Raw genomic sequence first — 25736 nt, 5'->3', positions numbered from 1 at the left:
CAGTAGTAGTAGGTAGTAGTAGCAGCAGTAGTATTATACTAGCAATTTTGCAGTAACCAAAAAAATAAACGAGAAAGAAGAATGATGGAAACGAAATCATAAAAATTGGTTTGGAAATTCTTACCTTTCACCGTTTTCTCTGTTTTTGATTTGTGCCTGATTGGGATTGTTTGTTTGACCGGGTGGTTGTGTTGACTTATCTCATTTCCACAGAGGCCTGCTTGGCTTACTGTCTTACTTCTTTTTCACTTTCTCCCCCTCTCTCTCTCTCTGTGTGTGTTTCTCTTTCTGACACTCTCTTTTTTGTTTTGTTTAGATCATGTAATCTGGGGGTGGTGGTTGGTCAGTGTGCGAATTCAGGTGGTGAATTGAATGACATGATTCGAATTATTTTTTTACAGTTTTTTTTCGTACGAAAAATAACGAAGAAGGACAAAAGGGACGGATTCGAGTGGTCCAGAGTCGAGTTTACCGGGTGGAAATTTTAACAAACAACAAGAGATTAGCAAAAATGGGCCACCATGATTGTGGTTATGTTTTATTTTTTCAGGTTTTACCAAACATCGATTTAGTTTTAATAGAAAAAGAAAAGCAAAAAAACGGATCAAGGAGTCGAATCGACTTTGGAGAGCTGCAGCAGCAGGTGTTGTTGTGAGTGTGGCAGACAAATGAAAACAAACAAGCTGTTTTTCAATGTAAGAAAAAATGTAGCTTTAATCGAGGAAAAAATAAATAACTAAAAAAACACAAAAAAAGTAAAACAGTAAACATAATTCGTTATGACAATAGTAAACTAGTAAACAGTTTATCTTACACTCTATGGCTTGTCCTACCCTAGCCTAGCTAGGGGTCTTAAGTGATAAACAGTTTAGCTTAAGTTGCTCTTTTTTTACTTGGATCTTGGTTTTAGTTGGATGCTGAAGAAGGAGTTAAGCAACATTTCGTTTCTGTTTTCTCATTGAGGTTTTGTGTGTGGCCACGTTCCTGTGAACCAATCTTCTAGATAGAACTCTTATGATGGTATTTGTGACCAATTTTGCTCATGAAAACCATCATAAGAGTGTGTTAAAACCATCATTCTTGCTTGGGACGTGTTATATTAGGGTACGAATAATGCAGCGCTAGGCCGAACCTCAATGATTTTCGGTTTTATTTCTCGGCGTTAGTCTCGGTTAATGATGCTGCCTTTTGCTTGCTTTCTTACTGTTTGATTGGCTTGTTCTAGTGGAAGTTTTTTTTGTTTTTGAAAGGGTTCAAGGAAGGGTACGGGATTCCATGGATGAGTAGTACTACTGCAGTAAGTAAATCAAAATTGCACAATAATATTTTATACTTAGCTGTTATGTATCGTGTTTTACAGTTGTCAGCTTAGGTTTTTAAGTAATGCAGATATATTATTCTGTTTATTGTCATTTGATATAATGAAGCACATATAAAAATTAAAAAGTCATGAGGGAGAGAATGCATGAGAGGTAAAGCAATAAATTTTATCAGACTACAAAACTTTTTTTTATCAAATTCTATCCCTGGTCTACTGGGGATAATCTATCGATAAACTCTACTATAAACTTTACCAGTTAAGTCTAACGTTTTTCTTCTCTATCGCGCGAAGATTGTGTGCAGTTTTGTGTGCCAGATTCATAAAACTAGTCTAGAGCACTGTGGTGGGTGCTTGTGTGCGTGTGTCTTACATGTGGGGTGCCAGATTCCTACCCAACAAGAGGCAAGAGGCCGACGCGGGAGGGATGGGCATCTGTGCAGATGCTCGCGGGAAGAAACTCATCGTTCATCGTATCGATGCTTTTACGAATTGTTTATTGTTTGTGTTTATTTGCATTCGTTGCAAATACAAATTGCACCAGCAGAGAGTATACACAACAAACAAAGAAAGAACCGAAGGAAACCGAAAGTACGGTTCAAAGAAAGTAATAAGCTAGAGTTACTACTCCGATGAAAAGACAGAAAAGTTGTCAAAGCTGAGTAGCTTACCTTGCACGGAGTCGTCATCGAGGTCGTCTTGGCTACTTGAGAGGCGCGCTGTTAGAGGGAGTACCGAAAAAGGAAAAAACAATCAATGAATGTTAACTTATCGGAATATTAACCCAGATACTCACATCGATAGCTCTTACTGCCGACGCCATTCCTGCTGTAGAGCAGATTCTCCAGATAGGCCAGCCCGTTATTGTTGACTATACTAAACCCCAGCAGCTGTTCGATCTGTTTCCACCGAAACATGCGTTCCTGCAGGTCGTTGGTCACATCGTTCAGTGCATTGCGGGCCTCCACGATGCTCCGGTCGACGTCGTCGATGCTCTTGCCGTGCGTCGACACGAACGCTCCCACCAGGCTGGAACGCTTTTTCTTTAGCTTCTCGCAAGCCTCCCGGGCTGACATCAGCTGCTTTTCGGCCATCACTCGCTTCCGAATGTGGTGTTTGTTTTCCAGCTCGAACGTCAACTGTAGCCAGCTCTGCAGGCCCTGCGGTGGCGTCCAGCAGTGATCGTTGATTTCCACCTCGGCTCGCGACAGTTCCGAACGAAGCATTTCGATCTCCTGCTTCAGTTGCTGCAGCTCCAGGTCGGAATTGGAAGACGTTAGCGTTGGTGCCTCCCGGAGGCGTCGTTCTAGGTCTTGCTTCTCCTTGCCTACGTTCTCCTGCTCCAGACGGGCTCGTTCCAGTTCCTAAAACCATTCGCTTCCTATAGGAACTACAATTATCCTAACAAAAAACACACTCAATCCTACCTTCTGCATATCCTTGAGAGCCACTTCCGCCTTCAGCAGTCCTTCCACGTCCTTCGCCATCCGTTTGAGGTGTATTTTAGCATTCTTATTCTGCTGATAGGCATACCAGCTGCCAATGATAGCAGTCAACAGGAGGGTCACCAGCAACAAATCCTTCCATCGAGTACCGGTTTCTATACACAAAAAAATACGGTGGAATAACGAAACCTATTTCCCCGAATGTACTGCTTTTCCGAAAACCTTTCCCGAAAACTTTCCTGAAAACCATTTCCCCGAATGTACTGCTTTACCGAAAACCAAAAATTTACCATTTTCGCGAAAAGTCATTGGCGTAGCTAGACGGGGAGCCTAGGGGACCAGGCAACAGCTCTATACTGGGTTATTTCCAAGATTTGGGAGGAGGAGAAGCTACCGGAGGAATAGATGGAAGGAGAGGCATAACACTGGTAAAGCCGCCTAAAAGTACTCTCCTAGATCTTGTTACGCCGGGTGTTAGCCCATGGTTTCGTAGGGAATTCGACAGATTAGACATATCAGATGTCGGGAGTACAACCTACCCGCGAACCACATCTTTATTGTTTTCAAAACAGCATACGATACAGTCGTTCGAGACCACCTATATGGAAGATAATGCAAGAACACGGTTTTCCGCATAAACTGACGTGATTGATCAGAGTTACATAGGATCGAGTGTGTGTTTCGTGCGCATCTTGGAGACACTCTCGAGTCCCTTCGAGGCGCAGCGCGTGTTGAGACAAGCTGATGGCTTAGCCGGCATGCTGTTCAACATTGCTCTTGAGGGGTTCATCCGACGAGCGGGTATCGAAAAAGTGGCACAATTTTTGCCAAGGGTTGTCAACTCCTAGCCAGGAACTTTGCGGCAAAACGCTACAATCAAAAAGCTACGATAGCCGTCGTACGAAGCTTACAATGTACAAAACCATTATTAGATTATATGCTGCTCACGGAGTACATACGCGCCATTGTCGTGTTCAAGCCGAAAAGTGCTGCATACTATTCGGCGGAGTAGGAACTGAAAGCGGAAAGTGGTGGAGACGTATGAATCACGAGCTACAAGCACTTACTTCTTGGAGAGATTCCCATCGCACATCTGGCGAAAAATGGTAAGCTACGGTGGTCCAGACACTCCGTAAAGATGCCGGACGGCAATGCGACAAAAATAGTTCTCTACAACAGTCCAACCGACACCAGGAACAAGGACAACGATAACAATGGCGCTCATATAAGCGCTGTTTATACAAACTGAATTTTTTGTTAGAAGGCACCCCCTAGGCCCTTCCTAGGGAAGTTTCCTAGCAACGCCAATGCGAAAAATAACGTGTTGTGTTTTCGAGAACACAAATCAGATACATTGACGTGGAAGCTAAGCACGGCACAGATCAAACAATTAGGCATTACTCAACGAACATTTCTGTTGTAGAATAGTTTATCGAGTGCTTGTTTGGTGGGTATTAGTTTTGCATTAGTTGAATATGCATCCGCTGAAGCAAGCTGGTCGTAGAAGTGAGAACGATTAACACTCGTTGGGATAACTGGGTAAACAAAAGCGTCGAAATTATGGAAGCGCTTGGCGAGGCACGTGATCTGCAGTCGCCTCCAGAGAACAAATAGGAACGCGTCTTAGGAATGCTATGGCACCCGGAGTCGAACAATCTAACGTTCTTTATGAAACTAAAAAACCAGTTTCAACCGCAAGTATCTGGAGGAAAACGTCCGACAAAGCGTATCGCTCTAAAGAATATTATGAGCATTTTTGGCCCTCTCGGGCTTATTCATGAATGAACGTTGATTCAGGATCTTTGGTATAGCGAAACTGCAAATTCCACGTTACTATTTCGGAATGACGAACTTTATAATGATTCAGGAAGGAAACCTTATGGTCTGTCCATCGAGTCGTGTATTATGGCAATCCAGAGGTTCACACGAAAGCGAGGATCATCATTACATATATTCACCGACAATGGTACTAACTTCGTCGGTGCCAGTCGCGAGTTACAAAAATAACGGATGCTCAGACAAAGTGGTCATTTAACCGCACCCCATCCGCACTTCACATGGGTGGAGTTTCGGAGAGAATGGTCCGTAATGTTAAGCAAAGCAACGGCGTCGTTGGATGACGGACGAAATCTTGTGGACTGCCATCATCGAAACGGGGAGGCCGATAAATTCACGACCGCTTACTTACATGGAGCCGACCTGCCCTCAGGCATTAACACCAAACAACTTCATACTTATGCGGCTGTTCCGGTGCTTGTAAGGCGCTAAAATCGTCAGCAGATTTGAGAAAAGTGCTTCGAAGTAGCTTCCAACGCTCACAACAACTTGTGGACGCTGCCTGGGATAGTTAATCCAAGGAGTACGTCCCAACATTAGGCACGTTAGTTTCGACGCTAGGAACCCTCAGTTTACCTGTACCGCCACCGATGACGGCAGCAGGTTCTATTATCAGAATGTAAGAGGATTGAGAATCAAACTTGACGATCATTTGACTATAGCTACGACAAAATTATGCTAACGGAGGCTGGATTAAATGACTGTATCAACCCACTGCAGTTTTCCAGTACCTTACTCAATGTTCTCCGTTGTGACCGAACCACTACTGTTGACAGCGGCAAGCGTAGTTTTGTCGGTACACTGATTGCTGTTGTCGAATAACATGGCAATATACTAGAACAGGTGTGTGTTTCCGCAACCATGCGGGGCCATCGGTTCATGATGGGTAATATTTACAACCCTCCCGATAAAAGCCGGTCAGTGGATCTAATTGACGAACGCATTAGCACCCACCGTCCGGACACTCTACAATAGTGCCTCTCAAGATGACAGTGTCCTCGTGTGCGACGGTTACAATAAACCTCGCCTTGTATGGTACCAAGACGAGAGCGACACACTCCCTAATAATTCGTATTTAACACCAGCGAATACAGCATTGGTCAACGTGATGGACTTGACCGTGAGTCAAGTAAAGTTATAGCTGAATAACAACGATCGCTCTGTAGATTTAGTTTTTGTTTCTGAAGCCAGCCGTTACCACTACCGAAGATTTTCTACTGTCTGTAGATCTTCATAATTTGCCACTAGTTGTTTGCATCAATGTTTGTGGCGTATTTTCATGACAAATGAGCACACAGAACTCAATTTTCGGAAAATTAATTTCGACAGTCTTTCAGCACACCTATCAGCTGTTGATTAGAACTGTTCCAGTAAAAAGGAACACAATTTACCTCCCTGGAGTATTTCTCTTTTTCGTAAAGTGAAAAGAGACCGCAACCGCTCCCAGCATCGAAGACCTTCAAGAATGCGGGTGATAACTATAGATAGCTAATTGCTGCCCTCTATAAGTCGTATGTTCTAGGGTACACTTTGGCTTGCGTCGAAATCCAAAATTCTTTCGAGCTTTTCACCCACCATGATTGTCGCTGCCTCAAAAACTGTTAAAAAACGTTTACGTTCCCGGACCAGATAGGATCCCTGCTGTTGTTTTTTTTGTCGCAGTGCCGGCGCATTTGCTGAGTTATTAGCCTTCTTTATCAGCCGGTCATTCGAGCGAGGGGAATTTCCTGCCAGCTGGAAGGTGTCTTTCCGCCGCTTCGAAACTGTTCGAGATTATCCGCAGCGATCGAATCCTACAAGCCACGAAGTATTATATTTCCTCTCGCCAGCATGGTTTCGTTCCCGATTGATCCGTAACTGTAAACTTGTTATACTTCATCACTTCTTGTTTAACGGCTATGGAAGACAGAGCACAAGCAGATGTAATCTATACGGATTTGAAAGCGGCTTTCGACAAAATTGACCACTTATTAACATTTTAATTCGTAAATTGTCGCCAATAAGAGGATCGAGCAAATTGGTGTCGTGGTTTTCATCCTATTTAGTTGGAAGAACTATACATCACCAACACTATTTGTCAATTTATCTGACGTTCCGCAAGGAAGCAATTTGGGACCAATTTTGTTCGTCACGGTTATAGATGTAAGATCTACGTAGGGGTGCGCTATATCGAGAACTGCCTCCAAATGTCACTAAACATGTTTGTCAATTGGTGTGAAGGCAGCTGAACAAACTCTTTATCAGTAACGATCCTTCAAAACGCTTCCGTATTGTGGACACCGAACGACGTGACATGGAACTTAAGATTCTCGAGCTTGCACTCGACCTATCATATCTCAGGACGGAAGTAGAAGTGAACGTCGTCAGTCGCTTGACCGTGTCAGACTGTGAGCCCTCCGAGTCAGTGTTATCAGCCGGTCGGATAGTCCTCCAATACCTCCCCCTTTTATTAAAGATGATCGTACCTCATGGGTGCTCTTCTGGTCTTCGGAGAATGACAATATGGAAGCATTTGCCGAGGAATAGCTTCTGGCAAAGAAACTGTATGCTGAGGAACCCCTCTAGGTTCAGGTTCACACAGAACGTGATTTTCGGATGACGATGACTGGGTTTCATTCGTCCACAGGTTGAGGCCCAAAGAATCCAATAAAATGCTGAGTGGTATCTGGAACGACTGGTGGTCAACTGTTTCCGTCTCTTCTATAACGAACCGCTTTCGTAACTGCTTACAATGGGATCGTGACGCTTTCGTGACGTTGGATGGACTAGGGAAGGCCCTCTCTCTAACCTGCCTGCTATTCAACATTGCCTTGGAAGGTGCAATACGAAGAGCAAACGTGGATAGGAACGTGAGTATCATCACATGATCATGACATCGATATCATCGGAAACAACCGTATAGTAGTGGAAGGGGCCTTTAGGTCTTTTAAGTAGAAAACTAACACTTTTGTTCGTATGAATATTCCCCTTAATCTAAAACTGTCAAAAGTTCGTCATTGCTTACTATAATGAAAATAAAAAAATAACTTTTGTGTTAGGAAATATAGACATTGTTTCTTCGGTAAAGTTGTAAATATTGTAAAAACAAGCAACTTTGCTGAAGAAATAAAATTTCTATCTTTATCGAGTGCTGAACTAAGGGGTATATTTTTTAAAACTTCTTTAACAATTGGTTTTTCATACTTAGCTTTTGTTAGTTGCATTTTACAAGAATACAATGTTCTAGGCAATTATCAAAGCTCTCAAAATACACGTTTTTGCAGAAGACCGCAAATCTCTTGGACTTTTACTTGTTGAGTTATCGCATATTCAAGCTTTAAATTAGCATTTTCCTTGGAAATTCCTTAAAAATTAGTTTTTCATACTTAGCTTATGTTGCATTTTACAGGAATATATGGTTCTAGGCGATTATTGAAGGACTCAAAATACACGTTTCTGCAGAAGATTGCAAATCTCTAGGACCTTTACAAAAAAAGCAAAGCCTGGGTGCTAATTCCGTTATCGAAATTTGACCTTCTGTTTTTATACGACAGACTTCGCAACCAGCTGTTAGAATACAGGACAGTGCGGGGTCAGTGCTACGATCCTATTGACTCTAACAGCCTCTCTCAGCCGAGTTTCGAACATACGACACCTGTCTTATTAGACCAGCGTCTTACCTCGAGGCCAACTGGGAGGACCTTTACAAAGTTATCGCTTTTGGCTTGTGAAGTTAAAGAAAAATAAAGCTTAAATAAGCGTTAACTTTGTAAGGAAAGGTCCTAGAGATTTGCAGCCTTCTGCAAAAACATGTGTTTTAAGTCTTTCAATAATCGCCCAGAACCATATACTCTTATAAAATGCAACCAGCATACGCTAAATATGAAAAACTTATTTTTAAAGAATTTCCAAAGAAAATGCTCTACAGCTCTGCACTCGATAGAGATAGAAATGTCATTTCTTTAGCAAAATTGTTTATCTTTATATTTTCTATAACTTTGCTGAAGAAACCATGTGTCTATCTACGAACACAAAAAAAATGGACGTGTTCTGAGCTTTTAGCGAACGCGAAACACATAAAACGTATGCTTGCCGTACTCTCATTTGGTTTGTTAGGGACAAGCGGAACCCGTACAAGTTTATAGTACTCGACTTAAGCTTTAAGATGAAGCGCTGATTTCATAAATCCACTTGCCCCATTTCACCCCATGGGCTTATGAAGCTATGGAAATTTAAAGCTTAAATATGCGATAACTCCCCAAGTAAAGGTCCAAGAGATTTGCGGTCTTCTACAAAAACGTGTATTTTGAGAGCTTCGATAATTGCCTAGAACATTATATTTTTGTAAAATGCAACTAAGAAATGCTAATCAATTTTTAAAGGGGTTTTAAAGAATATGCCCTATAGTTCAGCACTCGATAAAGATAGAAATTTTATTTCTTCAGCAAAGTTGCTTGTTCACAACTTTGCCAAAGAAACTATGTCTATATTTCCTAACACAAAAAAGTTATTTTTGTATTTTCATTATAGTACACGAACGACAATAGTTCAAAATTCCATATCTTTGCTCGACAATAGACAAAGCGACAAAAAACTGCCAATCCTGCAAACTTAAGAAATTCAAACCTTTACCTCTCCTGGTGGCGCTATTGCCCGAACAACGGCTGACACCAAAGGTCAGACCTTTTAGTTTATTGACTACATGGGTCCGTTGAAAGTACCGGTCCACCGATGCAGAGATAAGAAATAAGTCATTGCCTTTACGAGTCTAGCAGTGCGAGCCGTTCGTTTTGAGGTTTCCTGTGGCCTGTCCATCGGTCATATATTATAGCAATCCGGAGGTTCATGTGAGGGCGAGTGGCACTAACTGGGTCGGTGCCAGTCGCGAGTAACAAACACAAAGCGAAAAAATCGATTATTGTACCTCACATGGGCGGAGTGTGGGAGACAATGGTCCGCAATGTTAAGGAAGCAACTGCGACACTGGATGACGGACGAAAATTCTCCGACGAGATTCTGTGAACTGCGCTCATAAAACGGAGGGGCTGATAAATTCACGACTTCCGGTGCTTGTGAAGCGCTAAAACGCTCACAACAACTTGCGGACGCCACCTGGGATCGTTAGCCAAAGAAGTACTTTCCCACAATCCTCAGAAATATAAAATGGCTAAGTGATGCGAGAACACTGAAAGTTGGATTGTTCTCCGAGTTCTCCGCACTTTCGATGTGCGGATTATTCGCAAGTTATATCTAATTATATCCATATCATATATACGTATCAGTTTTCCAAATTACAATATTAACTTTACTCAGGCGGTAGCAACAGATTTTCCGTAGTGCATGTTCGAAGGACTTTGACAGGGTTAGGTAAAACTAAATGTACGTATGCACTATACGCACATATGGCGATTGATAATAAATTTTCTTTTAGCTTTCAGCTGCAAACACTAAACGCTGAAGAAAGCATACGTCTTAGGTGTAAAACCGTTCAGTTTGCTTTGAGGAACGATGCTGATCTCGTATGTTCGAATCTCAGCCGGTTGCGAAGTATGCCGATTAAGAAAGGTCAAGTATTAGAATTGAGGTACTGTATTCTGCGTTTTTGATGATTATTCTGCCAACAACTTTCGGGGATCCCCAGCTGTTGGTTGTATTATCAGAATGTAAGAGGATTAAGGACCAAATTTGAGGATCATTTGACTGTAGCCACGACAAAGTTATGCTAACGGAAGTTGGATTGAATGACAGCGTCAATTCATCTGCAGATTTTGGCGTAATTTTGGCCGTGCGTTGGTTGCTGTTGTCGAGCGACATGGTTGTTCTCTCAATGGCAATAAACTGCAGCAGATATGTATTTCCGCTACCATAAGGGGCCAGCATTTCCTGATGTTTAATGTTTACGTCCCTCCGGACAGAAGCTGGTAAGTGGATGTAATTGAAGAACACAACAGCAGTCAACTCTGCAATAGTTCTCGTGTGCAGCGATTAAAATCAACTCCGCCTTGTGTGGTGCAAGGACGAGAACGGTACACTTTCTAATAAATCGTCGTATTTAACTCCGGTGAACACAGCATTGGTCGATGTCATGGACTTCTTGAACATGAATCTAGTAGTAAACCTACGGCTAAATAACAACATCCGCTCTCTAGATACAGCGTTTATGTCTAAAGTCAGCCGCACTGTGGTTACCACTGTCGGGGATTTCCTACTGTCTCCACTAGATGTTTGCATCAATGTTTGTAGTGAATTTTCGCTTCTGTCTTTCAACGCGAACAATCATCCGATGCAGACGCTGAACTCGTGAACCGCGTGTAGTGTCTATCGCTAAATTCTGTTGATCAGATGGATACGTTTGGGATTTCACCCGCCATGATTGGTACAAGGCAAGGTACAAATCTTCCACACGATTGTGAAGAACATTCGAGCGAGAAGAATGCAGCTCCGGTAAATCCGTAACTACAAGCTTGTTAGACTTCATTACTATACCTTCGACAGCTATGAAAGCCAGAGCGCAAGTTGAGGTCATCTGGCGTCCCGCCAGGGAGCAACTTGGGATCATTTTGTTCGTTATCAGTATTGCAAAATAGAACGTGGACCTTGCATCATTCTACAGACTCGATTATCTAGGATAATCATATCGACGGTACGTTTTTCAACCGAGTGGACCATATAACGAATCTTGGTATTCTTCTCGAACCTACGCTTACATTCCATGCGCACTGAATGTCAATTATTTTCAAGGCAGCCCGACAACTTGGCCTCATCTTCAAAATTGCCAAGGACTTAAACGGATCCCCATTGCCTAAATCAAATGTATCCAAAAGAGATTCATATGTCTCGCTCTCAGAAATCTGCCAGCGTGGCGTAACCCGTGGAGTCTTCCAGCGTATCCTGATGGGTGGCAACTGCTTTGAAGCAATTGAGCGTTTTATTGGTTCTTGACTTGATTATCATGTTTTCCTGTTAGACTTGTATCAAACATAATTTATTGAAGATAAAGTTTCATCAAAAAAATTTCAATTGCAATCTGTCCTATAAACAAGAATATTTTAAGTGGACTATTTCTCAGAACGTTTAGTGAAATACTTTACGCAAAAACACTTGCGGCCTTTAATCGACTCAACATCCAAATAGATGCTACGTTTACTCGCTGTTACTCGTACGGGTTTAACTAAAAGTTTCTATGTATGAGTAAAGCCAGGAAGTCAGTAAATCAGAGGTTTGTGTTCAAGAGGCCGTCGAGAATAGCGATCTGGTGAAACCGTATAAACAAAGAAAACGGGCCGCGTTGGTATTTGTAGTCTCTTCTTAAACAAAAGATACTGCTTCCTTAGGTCTACTCGAACCTTGTGATGAGTTAGTTAAGTCCGACCGAGCGGCAACGAATTTGGAGTACATATTAAGCCATTCTGCTGGGAGCAATGTAAACATTTTTTTCAATTAATTCTCTACATGCATATAGAGTAAATGTGAGCCGTCCTTACCAGCTATCATTCCACTATGGGCCAGAAATTAAAATTTCGGGACAAATATATTTGCGGTTAAACGGCGTGTCTCAGCTCAATGTGGTCTTCGGCAACTTTTTGAATGAAAAAAATGATGCATCTTTTGAAGGGGTCGTCCAATATTTACGTGTTACTTTAACAACAATTTAAGTAATAACTTTTTGAGTAAATTTTTTTTCTCCTTTTTGGTTTCAAAATATTAAATATAAACTAATTTCAAGTATTTTTTCTGAAGATATCAACTTCTACCTTTTACCCATTTTCAGCAATAGACCTTTGTTTATAAACGACCCCTCAAATCACATTTCTTCTTGTAACATGTTTATTTCAACATACAGTTCAATGTGATGTTCTAGACAACATTTTGCACATAAAAGAAGAATATGTTTGCTGAAGACTGTTTTGCTTTTACTGCATTAATTAATAAGATATAACTGTTTTTAGGCTAAACACCGTTTGATGAAAAATGTGTATTTCTTCAAGGGTGGTGTCTTCGGAGAACTAAAATAATAAAATATAGCGCATCTTCCTGCACTATTAGGGTGACCATGAATTCACCTATTAGGGCGATACAAACTTTTGTTTTCTTAAATAATTTTTAAAAAAAGTTTTTTTCTCCAAAAGTTGCAGAAAATACTAAAATAAGCAACTTTGCTGAATAAAGTAACTATCTATCTCTTACCGGTTACGAAATATAATGATGTGTTAAAAAAGAGCACTAAAAATCACTCAATAACTTTGCACACGATTATTTTATTGCTTTCAAATGTTCTACAAAGTTATTCAGTATGTTGAAATACATATTTTCTGTGAAGACTGTTTGACGCTAGGACGCATATTTATTAAGCTATAAAATGTATGAAAAAAAAAATCCGTACTATTCCCAGGTATCCCCAGGTATTCTCTGAAATACACATTTGGGCAGGTAGCTTTAATAATTCCCTACAAATTGGTATGCAAAATAATTGCAGATACCTGCAGATCAGTTATAATCTTATTAATTAATGCATATAAAGCAAAATAGTCTTCAGCAAAAATATTCCTCTTTTATGTGCAAAATGTTTTCTAGAACATCGCATTGAGCGGTCTGTTGAAATAAACATGTTACAAGAAGAAATGTGATTTGAGGGGTCGTCTATAAACAAAGGTCTATTGCTGAAAATAAGTAAGAGGTAGAAATTTGATGTCTTCGGAAAAATTACTTGAAATTGGTTTATCTTTAATATTTTGAAACCAAAAAGGTGAAAAAATTTTACTCAAAAAGTTATTACTTAAATTGTTGTTAAAGTAACGCTTAAATATTGGACGACCCCTTCAAAATATGCATCAATTTTTCATTCAAAAAGTTGCCGAAGACCACATTGAGCTGAGACACGCCGTTTAACCGCAAATATATTTGTCCCGAAATTTTAATTTCTGGCCCATAGTGCATTCGTTCAGGAAGTTTGGTGGTCAAATTCCGGGGAAAGGGAGTTCTGCGCAGTAGACTCTATTGGAGGCACTTCTTTCAAAGACCACATCTACGACAGAATGGCGGTAGAAAGGCGGAACATGGAGCCGATTTCAAAGTGTTGGCAAAGCAAAGGCAACGAGTTATTCGGTGGAGGCCCGTAGATGACCGTATATGTGTGTTGAGAATTAAGGGCAAATTCATCAGCTACAACCTAATCGAAGTTTTCGAGCTGAAAAGTGGTAAATCCGATGGTGCTAGAAACGAGTTCTACGACAGATTCGAGAGGACCTGTATAGTGTTCAAGACATGATGAGAAAATCTTCATCAGAGATGCCAATGCGCAGATCGGCAGGGGCCAATTGTTGCGTCCTGTCATTGGAAGACATAACCTTCATCTGTCGACCAATGATAACGGTCTGAGGTTCATAAACTTCGCCACAGCCAGAGCAATGGCCTTTTTGGCACCTATTTTCCACGTCTGAATATTCTGACACACCTGGAGGCGTCCAAATGGAGACTCTACGATCTTTTCGGGGACCAAATATCGACTCTGACCACTATCTCGTCGTGTGTAAGATTCGCGCAAGGTTATCGAACATGACGAAAGTTTGTACCGAGAAGACGCTACGTTTCAACATCCATCGGTTGGCGGCAGATGGCGTGGCAGAGGAATATGCCAGAAAGCTTAATCAACGAATCGCAGAACAGTAGGAAGAAAGGGAAGATAAAGTAGGCCGGGGACTTAAAGGCACTCCAATTGTGCCAATGAAATTCCACGACGAATCAGACGTTTACCCTGCGTCAGTTACTAGACAAGTTCCGGGAGTACAATTTGCAGACTGATTATCTGTTTGTAAACTTTAAGGCGGTGTACGATTCTGTCAAACGGAACGGGCTGTGGCAGATAATGCTAGAACATGGTTTTCCGATGAAGCTAGTTACGTTAATTCGTACGACACAGGATGAGGCAAAATCATGCGTCAGAATAGCGTGTAGGACCTCAGCCGCCTTCGATACGTCGTTGCCTTGGAAGGTGCAAATACGAACAGATCCTTTCCACGGTACTATCATCACGAAATCTCACATGCTTCTTGGTTTTGTGGATGACGTCGATATCATCGGAATCAACCGTAGAGCAGTGGAAGAGGCATTTAGGTCTTTTAAATGAAAGCAGCGAAATTGGAACTTACCATGTAACACTATTAAAACTATTTTCAGCAGAGAACCAGAAATAGGCCGTACGTAGACTTCGGGGCAGACCCCGCACCCGATGGATGTGCCCTGTAGAGGACGATGAACGACAGCCCAGGACCGATAGTACTGGAGGACCATAATGCTGAAACTGATTTTCGAATTCAGTACATCCGAAAAAGCATATTTCAGAAAAACATTTCATTAGGGGAAATGCGTTATGCATATTTCTACTTTGAAAATACTGGGAAAGGAAATTTGGATTCGCCCAGACACTAAAACTTGACAAAAGGCTTGCGAAGTAATGATTTTTCGCAATTTGTTAGTTCATAAATTCAACTCATGGAAATCAGAATTAGGGCACACAGTTTTCGGAGAATTGGTACATTTGGGGAAATATCTTGGTGGGTTTCGGGAAATTGTTATATACTAATCAGCCGCTTAACCCCCCCTCCCATCATCCCAACTCACCTCTCGGCGGTCCGAACAGCACCGCATCCATCGCTTTCAGTGCAATCTTCTGCTTGTGGATCGGATCCTTGATCCCGAGCACGTTGCTCACGTAGTGCATATTGTTAACGGCCAACCGGGGCAGCACCTTTCCGGTTACCTTGTGCAACCGAAACAGGTGCACGTACTGCGGCAGCTGAACGCTTTGGGCCAACCATTCCGTCGTCTGATCCACCGTCCAATTGTGCACCTCCGACCGAAGCCAAGCTTCCCACAGTTCCTTCACCGAAATGTGCATATCGTCGTTGAAGTGGAACGCCTTGTGCCGCTTCTCGTAGCCGGAGTCGTACTTGAGCTCCTCCCGGAGGAACTACAATAACAGATCATCAACTAAATAAAAAAAAAAGCTAACCGACTGTTTCTACTCACATCATCCGACTCGCTCAGATCGATGTCCCCGTTGTCGTCGTCATCGAGCTGCCGATGCAGCGACCGGATCGCCTCCATTCCCAGATGGTCGTGATGGGCGATGCAGTCCAGATCGTCGGCCGAGCAGGCCCCGTCCGCCGAACCGCTGCCGTAGGTGCCTGAAATTAAAAACAAGAAATCTTAGGATTTAAATCAATCGTATCCGTTCTTCTGGGGGGTTGAGATTGGCGGCGGATGGGGTTCACACAAGCACGCTGCTGGTTTTGGTTTGGTTGGTTACTGGACTAGCGCTGGTAGTGTTGTAACACTCGGTGGGGTCGCTCGCCGGTGGAATATGGGTTGAAGGGTAGCGTAGCAAAAACGTAGCAAAGTAACAGTCAGTGTACAGTAACAGTGTTGTTGTGGCTGATGATGGAACGTCCTTCCCCACGGGGTTGACCTCCACTGACGGACGGACGGCCGGCGGTGTGGCGTTTGGATAACCACAGAACTCCTGTTTAAATGGCATTATGATTACTCTAGGTACTATCAGCGAGGCACGGTCGTGTGGTCGTTAGTCGCCAAATGTTTCCTCAATCAGTTGCTAAATTATAATCGTTTTACCACACAAAGTGGGTGTGCAGTTTGCCGGCCGGTCAGGCCAATCGGCAACGGAAATCGGCCGAACCGCCACAAGACACTAACTATGTATACACGCAGACCTTCCCAATCCATTGCACCACAGTAATGGGTGAAAATTAATGAATATTATCACCGGCTTCGCGCGGTGGTGAGTTTTATTATTATTTTAATTACTCTTTTGTGTTACAGCTGCTACAAACAAAGTTCTCTACGGTTGAAGCTGCAGCGCGCATGGCTTGTGCACTGTTTGCGGAAGATTTGAAAACAAATTTGAATATCATTCTTGGACGATACGCGGCCGTCTCCGGTAAATATTTGGCGGCTGGTATTACGTGGTTCTTAAGTCTTAACTCACTGCAAAGCCGTTTTCGCAAGCGAAAATATTGTCAATTCGAAGAAATCTATCGAAAAGCACTCTTCTCCGCCTACTTTGGTCGTTCAGGGGAATCACGGAATGACAGCACCATTCGATTGATTCCCGGTAGGTACCGAAGATGTTACGGATAAATAAACATAAATATAGGTACCTACCCAGCTACAAACATACATGAAGTGAGGATTGAGAATCGATTTGATTTGAGTACACTTGACTTGTTGCGGGGAACCACACCGCCACACTAACAGGACGGTCGCGCTCCACTCCCTCCTCCATGTAAAATATGCATTCTAAATTGAAATAATCAATTGACTTGATGATTCTGTTGGCAGTTTGTTTTCACAAGAGGAGCAATTCCTAGGAATCCGGAATTTGCGAGAAAAAGATTAAACAGTCCGGCGTCCAGGCTAGGTTTTGCAACGACCAAATAGGTTGAAAATTCATGGAATTTTATAAGGGAACAAATTAATACCGCAACAAGTAAGTATTGTGTATGATCTAATAATAACAAGTATGCAACCCATCAGCTGTGGTTGAAAATGTTATTAAACAATTCGTTTCCCAAAGTTCTTTCAATCGCGCTCGATTTCACTTGAAAATTATGAGCTAAATTGTACAAACAACATCAGATTCTAGAACCGATTTAGTGAGCTTCTAATCGGGCCAAATTTGAAAATGAGTAAATGATAATTTAAAAAGTTCTGGACGACGAATTTACGCTCGTTCATTGAAGTCGCTTCTTTCGCTATTAATCTCATCTATGGTTATCATCAATCGTTATCATCTATTAACTTCATTATAATTATTATCTGTTAGATGTTTTAGTGAAAGTTTTAGCAAAAATTAAGAAACATTGATTAGAACAAATTTCTCGGAAACTCAATGTAAATAACTTCAAAAACCGATGATCAATTGCAGGTTTCGACATCATCGAAACAAATAAATGCAGCTGAATTTCTTCTCAAAACTGCGAATTTGGGTGACGGCTGAGCCACACGTCCTTATTACTAGGTAAGCTTTACATAAGTTATTTTAATTATTTGTTTCCTTTTAGCGCACGAAGCACCTCCTACTGTACAGTGAAAACTCTGCTCGAAAAGAGTTTAAATAATGCTCAAGGATACCAGAAGATTTAATTAACAATAGAAGCACTTATGGAAACTCAGATGCAACTCTATTCCATTCGAAGGACTGCTGGTGAGATTGTTCTATTTTTGCCCATATCTATAGCCGAGTAATTCTCGCTGAAACGGGGCCATTACTGACACGATGTCTTCAAATATTGGAACTTTTGCGCTTAATTGGTTGTAAATGGTTAAAAAATAAGAATTACTCTTTTGATACCTCGAAAAAGTGGACCCATTGTTCGCCAAGGGGCCTAACAGTTTCAAAAAAAGTTGAATTTTGAGCAAACCTTGAGATCTATATCATGTGATATTTCATAAATTTGCCATGTTCTGTAAAGAAGAACAGGGCTTTCAAATGGAGTGAAAAAATTTTTGGTGGCCATCTTGGATTTTAACCTTGGAAGTAAATAATAGTGCTAAACAGTTGTATCGTATTTTTGGTATGTATTTTGTGTAATTTGTGATGCCAAAAACATATATTTTTACCAGTGTCAGAACCGGAGTACAGCCTGAATCTGTTAATTGGGTCACGAATGCACTTCAGCTGATTCGCAAATTGGGCCGAGTGACAGTTGTTTGAAATTTTTAAACTTAAAGGTTCAATAGAATTTTGACATTCAAGTTGAAGCATGGCCCAACTAACGAACACCCAATTAACGAACCGTATCTCCCTCATGCACCCAGCTATTAACAAAATTCTCTCTTTAGTATCAAACTATTACTATACTATTCACATATATATGTATTTTGACATCAAAAAATTGGTTAAAATTAGGTTAAAATGGCTTGACTGTGCTACAGGTTGAGAAATCCAAATTTTTGCAAGTCGTTAACTTTTCAGATCGTTTTATTCATTTTAATGATTGAAAGCTACTAAGTAAGTTAAAGTTGTTTGCAAAATGTTTTGTACCTTACTGCCTTATATTGAGTTGAAGGTCAAATAAATATTAGCACCACTACAGAACCCTTCTACCTTGTCTTCTCCACCATTTTCAAAAGAAATTAATGCTTGACTATTGAATAGTAAAGCATTGCAGGCAACTAACTGACGTAATGCAGCATTTGAAACATTCAAAACTATTCTCGGATAAAAGAGTCGCAGATTTTCCTCACTTTGAGAATTGCTGCGTTACTTCACATGCACAAATATCCCTTCAGCCGTGTTTCCTTGTAAGACAACAGTTCCGAAAAAAAATCTTGCAGTACCTATTCGCGACTGCGAAAGCTAAAGAGATTTTTAATCTTGTTCGCACTTACACGAAAACCTATTGTCAAAACTTGCGTGAAAACAAAAGAAAAAATACTCCCTTCACTTTTTTCACGCAAAAACCAAACAAATATTAGCAACTTCGTAGTCGCGAATGTGGATACACCTTCCTCTCACTAAGAGGAGGGGCTCCCATACAAATGAAACACAAATTACTGCATAACTTCTGCAAATGGTACCAAATTTGGCATGTGGGGGTTTTTGGAGGCAGGATTTTTTTCTATGGTGAATAAGGATCCTTCTCCTATTTAGGAGGGGGGCTCCCATACAAATGAAATACAAATTTCCTCATAACTCGAGAACAGATCAAATAAATAGAACCAAATTTAGCATTTGTGGGATTTTGGAGGCATGAATTTATTTTATGATGGTTTGAGACCCCTCACCTCTGTCGTAGGGGGACAAAGACTCATACAAATAAAATAGAAATTTTTGCGTAACTCAAAAACTAATCGACCTCGAAATTTTGGACTCTTCCATAAAACTTAACAGTCAATTACAAGACCACCAAAAACTATCTGCACTCTGCAATTCTGCAATTGGTTGAAATGGACTGTTCTCTATCTGACTAAAAATCAAATAGAAATAATAGAAGACAAAGGTTCCAATTTTGGCCTTCCAGTTGGCATTGAGGTACGTTGTATGTTTGAATCTCGGCTGGAAGAGGCTGTTAGAGGCCAGAGTCTTTTCGAGAGGCGACGAGGGTGCTACTGACAGCTTATCTTGCATAATTTTCAACATCGCTCTTAAGGGGAGACCCTAAAACCTAAAAAACCCTAAACCCTAAAAAACTAGATTTTGAGATTTTGAGATACACGTACCGCCAGCTGAAAAAGCATGGTTTCGAGAAAAACGCGTTTAAAGTTCCGTGTAGCGATGCACTTCCTTTGAGGTGACCCCACAGTTTTTGCCATAACTTTCTAACGAGATCAGATATCAAATTTTGTCGTGACATTTCTGAAGGTAGGGTAAGGAACGAGTTAAGCAGTGTCACCTATTTTAATCAGTTGAACATAAATGAGCCGAAAATGCACTGTTTTATTCATATTTTCAAAATCTTTTGATAGGGTCATCTTCCCAAATCACTTAACCATACATTTGATTCACACAAACACAATTTATTGGGTTTCCGACAAGAAATATGATGAATTAAAAATTGTTGTCCAAAAACGTACATTTTTCAGCTGCTGAAGGCAATCGCCACCTCGCTACTAACGAATCCATCACATTTTTCAGCACTAATTACAAGCACTCTAAAAGTCAAGCACTCAATTGTCACATACCATATTATTCACCCTCTTTTTTTCTATTATCTAAGACTTTGTCACTAGCTGAAAGTTTTATTATTTTCTAACAAAACTGAAAACAAATTCTGAATTGACGGAACCTGTTCACCAGTATCAGCAGCTGCAGCACAACTGATGAACTATCGTGTTGCCAAGACACTGTTTCGGTTCTGGAAATAAGAATTTTAAGTTTGAAATTAACTGAAACCTCCTATGGTGAAAACGTGGTTCAATACTTTCAAGAGAAATGTATGTTCATAATTAATTTTTCTTAATTAAAAACAACACAAAAGACAGCTTTATCAATAATTTTCGAAGATTTTCTCAGTGATTTAATAAAGCAACGATGTGTTTCAATGTTATTTGCTTTGACAACACTGTTCTGAGTCGGATCGTTTGTACTGCTATATGTTTACCTCTTTTGTTCTCCCACCATCCTTATGAACAGCGAGTGAGACGTCAAACTCGCAGTTTCCCATAAGAACACCAGAGAATAAAAGAGACGACGAATACCGTTTGCCGAACGGTGCGGTGAGGGTATGCCCCGATAAACAATTTAGACAGATGGCATTTTACGCATCTATGCCGATACGCTATGCCGATTACGCATCAGATGCCGATTAGTAGGTCGCGGATAGGAACGCGAACTTACTGAATAGGGGGAAAAGTTCGAGGGATTTTTTAAGGGGACGTAAAAAAATTCAGATTTCAGGATTGCTTAAAAAAGCACCTTGAGGGTTCGGTATGATCAAAATTAGTTCCACCGCTCCAACTTTTAGAGCGAAAAATCAAAAGTTTAGCTCAACAATAGTGTCTTCCAATGGTAACAGCTTGAAGAACTAAAGATAGCAAGAAGATTGGTATGCTGATATCCCCCACTTAGTAAAACAATCAGTGACCCGCTTAGACTGCCTAAAACCAGTTCTTTACCCTACGTTTTCGGAAAAATGCAAATAGTCTGCTGTCAAAATGGTTTATCCAATTGCCAAAGGGTGGAGCGATGTGCCGTTTTATTGATCGCATGTATTGAATGGCCATATAAATTCGCTTCAAACATTTACCTACGTAAAACAGTAAATATAAAAGTTGGTCTTAAATTTAATACATAATTTTAAGAAATTTTCCGACGCAAGGGCCTTGCGGCAAGGCCCGATTTGCGAATTTTGATTTGTAATCAAAATTTGAGCAAATAATTGTTCCTCAGGAATATAAAAATTCTTAATGCCAAATGACTCAACCTTCTATTTTTATTCGACCTACCTACGGCCAACTTATAGTTTTCAGGAAGACTTTGGGTTTGTGATTCTATCGTCTCGAGTCGAGTTTCATAAGAATAAATATTGAAGTCCGAGTTCTGATCCGTTCAGGCTACATGTCGGTGTAAATTTTCAAGGCTAATCTTGGTTCTTGGTTCGATCTCGGTCCAAAAGTCTGAAACTATCTAGAGACAAAATTTTAATTGCTGGGTTTTTCTAAATGTCAGCTTCCAAGACCCAATTAATATTTGTTCTCGAAGCATCGAAGGTTTTTAACAATCTTGCTGAACTAACCGCAGTGAAAACAGAAAAAGTATTCCTCCAACAAAATCGTCCTGTACAGACTAAAAGTATGCGCTTTGCGTGTCAACTTCCACCAGCCTGGTACAGAGTTGTTACAAATTTTTACACACGGCTTTTGATCCAAATATCCGATCAATTAAAAGATTCAAAAAGATATTGATAATGATCAATTAGGTTATGAACGCTTCTCTTTAAAATCAAAATCGATCAAATCGATTGTTGAGAAACGTGATCTGGATTAAAGCGGGTCAGTCGCACATTCATGAAATTCAAAATTTTGAAACTCTGGGAAATTTGTACACAGTAGAGTGAAAATAACGTGTCATATTCTATCTCATTTGGGCATACGCGAAGGCCTTGAATAAAAGGTTGCCAGATACTTAAAATAAATGTTAGCCTTGCGAAGCCATAGCTTTTCCGGTAGACTCTCTTCCCATGCCAAAGATCCCTAACTTCAAATGAAATTCCCTGACTTTTCCAGGTTGATACGAGTTTCCCTGACATTTCCAGGTTTTCCCTGATTTGCCAAGTTATCGATACCCTGTATTAACATTCAAGCAAGCACGGATGGGAATATTCAGCATCGCTGAATTTCGTAGATTAACAATGCATATTGAGGACGTGAGTTAACTATAGATTCGAAATTCGTCAAAACTGTGTGGTACTCCTCAAAGGTGAGAACAACTAACTTGCTTTACACAAGTGAGTTTCGACGCTTCGACATTTCAGCTTCCCACAAGCCGCCGAAGTGTGGCACTGCGATTCTTTGGGTAACAGGGACTCCACTGTCTTTATATAAGTACCTTCATCCTTAATTGGAACAGACAGCAACATGCATTTGAGACTTGAGATTGATGTTTTTGATTGCGAGACACACTAACAGTGCGATGTATCTCTTAGCGTCGTCAGCACAGAGCTGGGATGGCTGGCAAGTCGCTTTCGTCCTGGTCAGTGCATAGAATTCTAATATTCAATTTATGCAGTACATCTGAATTGATGCAATATACTACTCATTCTTTGCTGTTTGTAATACAGATGAAATGAACTCAGCATCAAGAGCAGCGAAAAAACAGCGGGATCTTGCTCTTGTGACAATACAAATAATAGACGTATGGACACGACATTCGTCAAATGTGAGAACAGCTAATAATAGGATTCACATTAAGTGGGTTTGACGCTCTTCATTCGAAGCCTCTAGCCGAGGCTAGTTATGAAAACGGTAATGGCTCGAGTAGCGAATGAAGCGTCTTGTCCGAGAGCAAATTATAACTAGTCTCCGCACTAACTCTGGCTCTAAGGAATAAGATTGGCTGAAAAGCAGTAGAAAGCATTAACATTAACTGACACTTAAGCACGGATAATACGCAGTTCGCTCATTCTACAGTAAATATCCAAAAAGAACGAAGCGTGAAATACAGAAAACAAACCTGGATGATATCACAATAGATCAAAATACTGGTCGCCGTGACAATGTCCATACCGAAAAATTTCATTTGAGGGACCAGTTCGAGATGGATGTTTGTGATTGTGAGGCAACGCATCCCATAACGTGCTTCGGTTTATAACATCCTTCCTTGACGGTCACGGGGCTCTAGCGTAATCCACTCAGGTTTCGACGATAAGACATCCATGTGACAAGCGAAATTGATGCTTGGCAGGTATTCTGCAGACGACCTCCAACACGGAACAAATTCCTCTCATCTAGAAACGGACTGAGTTGGACACCTATCATCTAGAAACAGACTGGATAGCCCTCGATTGCCGGTGACTTGCCACGCCATGCCGTATATAACCGTGGTTCTCTAGTTGTACCTAGTTTGGTGTTATTTTTAACTTTGCCTTATGTTTGATGTGACCTCATTTGCCACCGATCCCAAACACAGGCGGACTTGCAGGAAACCTCGTTACGGCAAGAGTTCTGTTATTCAAGGTTTTAAGCAGGAATCTGCCTATAGGCCTATAGCCTATTCCTTCGTGGTCAGGTCTATAATTATACCGTTCTTAATTTTCCGTCTCCAAAGTTGTTTTTTATCAAACATGAAACAAAGGGTATCAATTTGATAAATAAAACTGTATGCTGTATGCGTATCAGTGGATCGAATAAAGCAATAAGAAATAATTTGAAGTATTCCCCACGATAAAACTGAACCTTGTCGTGGGTCGTGGTGTAGGGCTTTTTAACTAATCAGTAAATGAACAGCGGTCACGTTTACTTCATCACTGCGACCAGTATAGTTGATCTATTGTGATATCGCTCGGGTATTTGCTGTATGACCTGCACTGCATTTCTTTTTGCTATAAACGCTATTGAATAAGCGATATGCTTATTAAATTTTATGCGTGCTTGTGTGTATCGGGGCTTACCCTTCCTTCAAAGCTTGATCTACTTTACCCACTCATTCCTCGCTGCCAGTATTATCCTATATTATAGCCGTCCCTAGCGAGGACTCATTCGTACCTCTGACCAGTACACTTAAACTATAGGAGGGACATAAATGGAGGGGCCTGAGAATAAATCCATGCTAAAGTCACATGACATCGAATGGCTTGATTCTACTAAGATTCGAACCCACGACCATTCGCTTGTCAAAGCAGAGTCGATAACCTTGCGGCTACGGAGCCCCCTATCTCTGATAATTAATAGATGAATGTTTCTCGGATTCATCCCTATTTATCACAGCTATCACAAATGTTTCCGAAAAATGTTGGATTGATTGGGTCGGTCGAGGGCTTAGGGTTAGTAAGGGGATGTAAGCGGGATACCAGATCCGGTTGAATGCCGAAGGACCACTCTACAATGATTACGTGTAATAATAGAAGTGCTTAGGTAGCAGATGGGAAAATTAGGTCAATTCGTGTCGTGTGTTCGAGTCTCGGCTGGGCGGTGCTGCTAGATAGAGTCGGTAGGATTTTTGCACTGGCCCCGTGACTGTCCTGTGATCTGATGGCCGGCCGCGGGGACTGTCGATGGGAAGGGGTCGAGTCTTAGAGAGACGTTTAAGCCCATAGCTTTATTGCACTAACCCATTGGTCTCGGGGGTTGGAAGGCGGATGCGTCTCTATATTTTAAAGCTTCTGTCGACTACCGCGAATGTCCAGCTTATGCTGCGTTCAATACACTTTGCATCTTGGGACAGTGCATAAATGCTGGGTAATGAAAGATCAAATTTTCGCTGATAAATTGATAATCACAAATGCTCCGAAGTTTGTCTTTTCTATTAGTTCATTTGTGGTTGTTTGTGTTGGAAAATTGATAGGGGGCGCGCGGTTGAGGACCAGTGCTAGTGCCTGAAAACCTTCTGCTTCTGCTTAGTGCTAGACGGGGATGACGAATTCTCCACTTCTTTACTATACTACATTTTACAACTCAAGTAGTACAAAGCACATTTACAAATTCGATCTACCATTTTTCTTCTTATCGACATCATTATCATCATTATATTTAAAATATGACATTCCGGGCTTTGACAGAGAGATCTTAAAGTCAGTTCGTGGAGTCCGCGCAGGAGCGGAACGCCTCCACCTGCGGGCATAGGCGTGGCAGCTATGGCAGCTATGCTTGGGGCTCTAAAAAATGGGGAAAAAATAAGCCTGTTGCCTTTTGCGTCTACGTTCTAGTGTGTCAAGTTCCAGTAAACGGCATCCATCTGCATAAGGGGGCAAGTTATCCGGGTGGTTCCCTAGAAGACCGGGTATCGTAAAGCAAGTCGGATGAATCTACTTTGCGCGCGTTCAATTCGTTGGGTCCAGCAAGATCACTAACTTGGTCCACTTTGCGCAACTCAATACCTTCAATAGTGTAGCTGAAGTAAATCGGGTTTTTAATGCGGTAAAAACTCATCACCTCGCATTTTGGCAATGCTCACAATGAGCCAGTTCAGTTTGCACCATTCA

At 41.2% G+C, this 25736-nt stretch overlaps 1 protein-coding gene across 1 annotated transcript in view; it reads right to left on the bottom strand.

The window, feature by feature from the left end:
* The window catches only part of LOC128732689 (stromal interaction molecule homolog), a 77823-nt gene that overhangs the window by 34573 nt on the left and 17514 nt on the right, over window positions 1-25736 (bottom strand). The window contains exons 2-6 of the mRNA XM_053825990.1: window positions 15607-15764; window positions 15199-15547; window positions 2746-2918; window positions 2115-2682; window positions 1990-2037 (exon numbers count right to left, since the gene is read on the bottom strand). Coding sequence (XP_053681965.1) covers window positions 1990-2037; window positions 2115-2682; window positions 2746-2918; window positions 15199-15547; window positions 15607-15764 — 1296 coding nt within the window. The remainder of the gene's footprint in view (window positions 1-1989; window positions 2038-2114; window positions 2683-2745; window positions 2919-15198; window positions 15548-15606; window positions 15765-25736) is intronic.

The sequence above is a fragment of the Sabethes cyaneus genome, chromosome 1 (genome assembly GCF_943734655.1).
Source record: "Sabethes cyaneus chromosome 1, idSabCyanKW18_F2, whole genome shotgun sequence".
Lineage (NCBI taxonomy): Eukaryota > Metazoa > Arthropoda > Insecta > Diptera > Culicidae > Sabethes > Sabethes cyaneus.
Note: the sequence above shows the minus strand (reverse complement) of the source record. Positions and strands in the feature narration are given on the sequence as shown.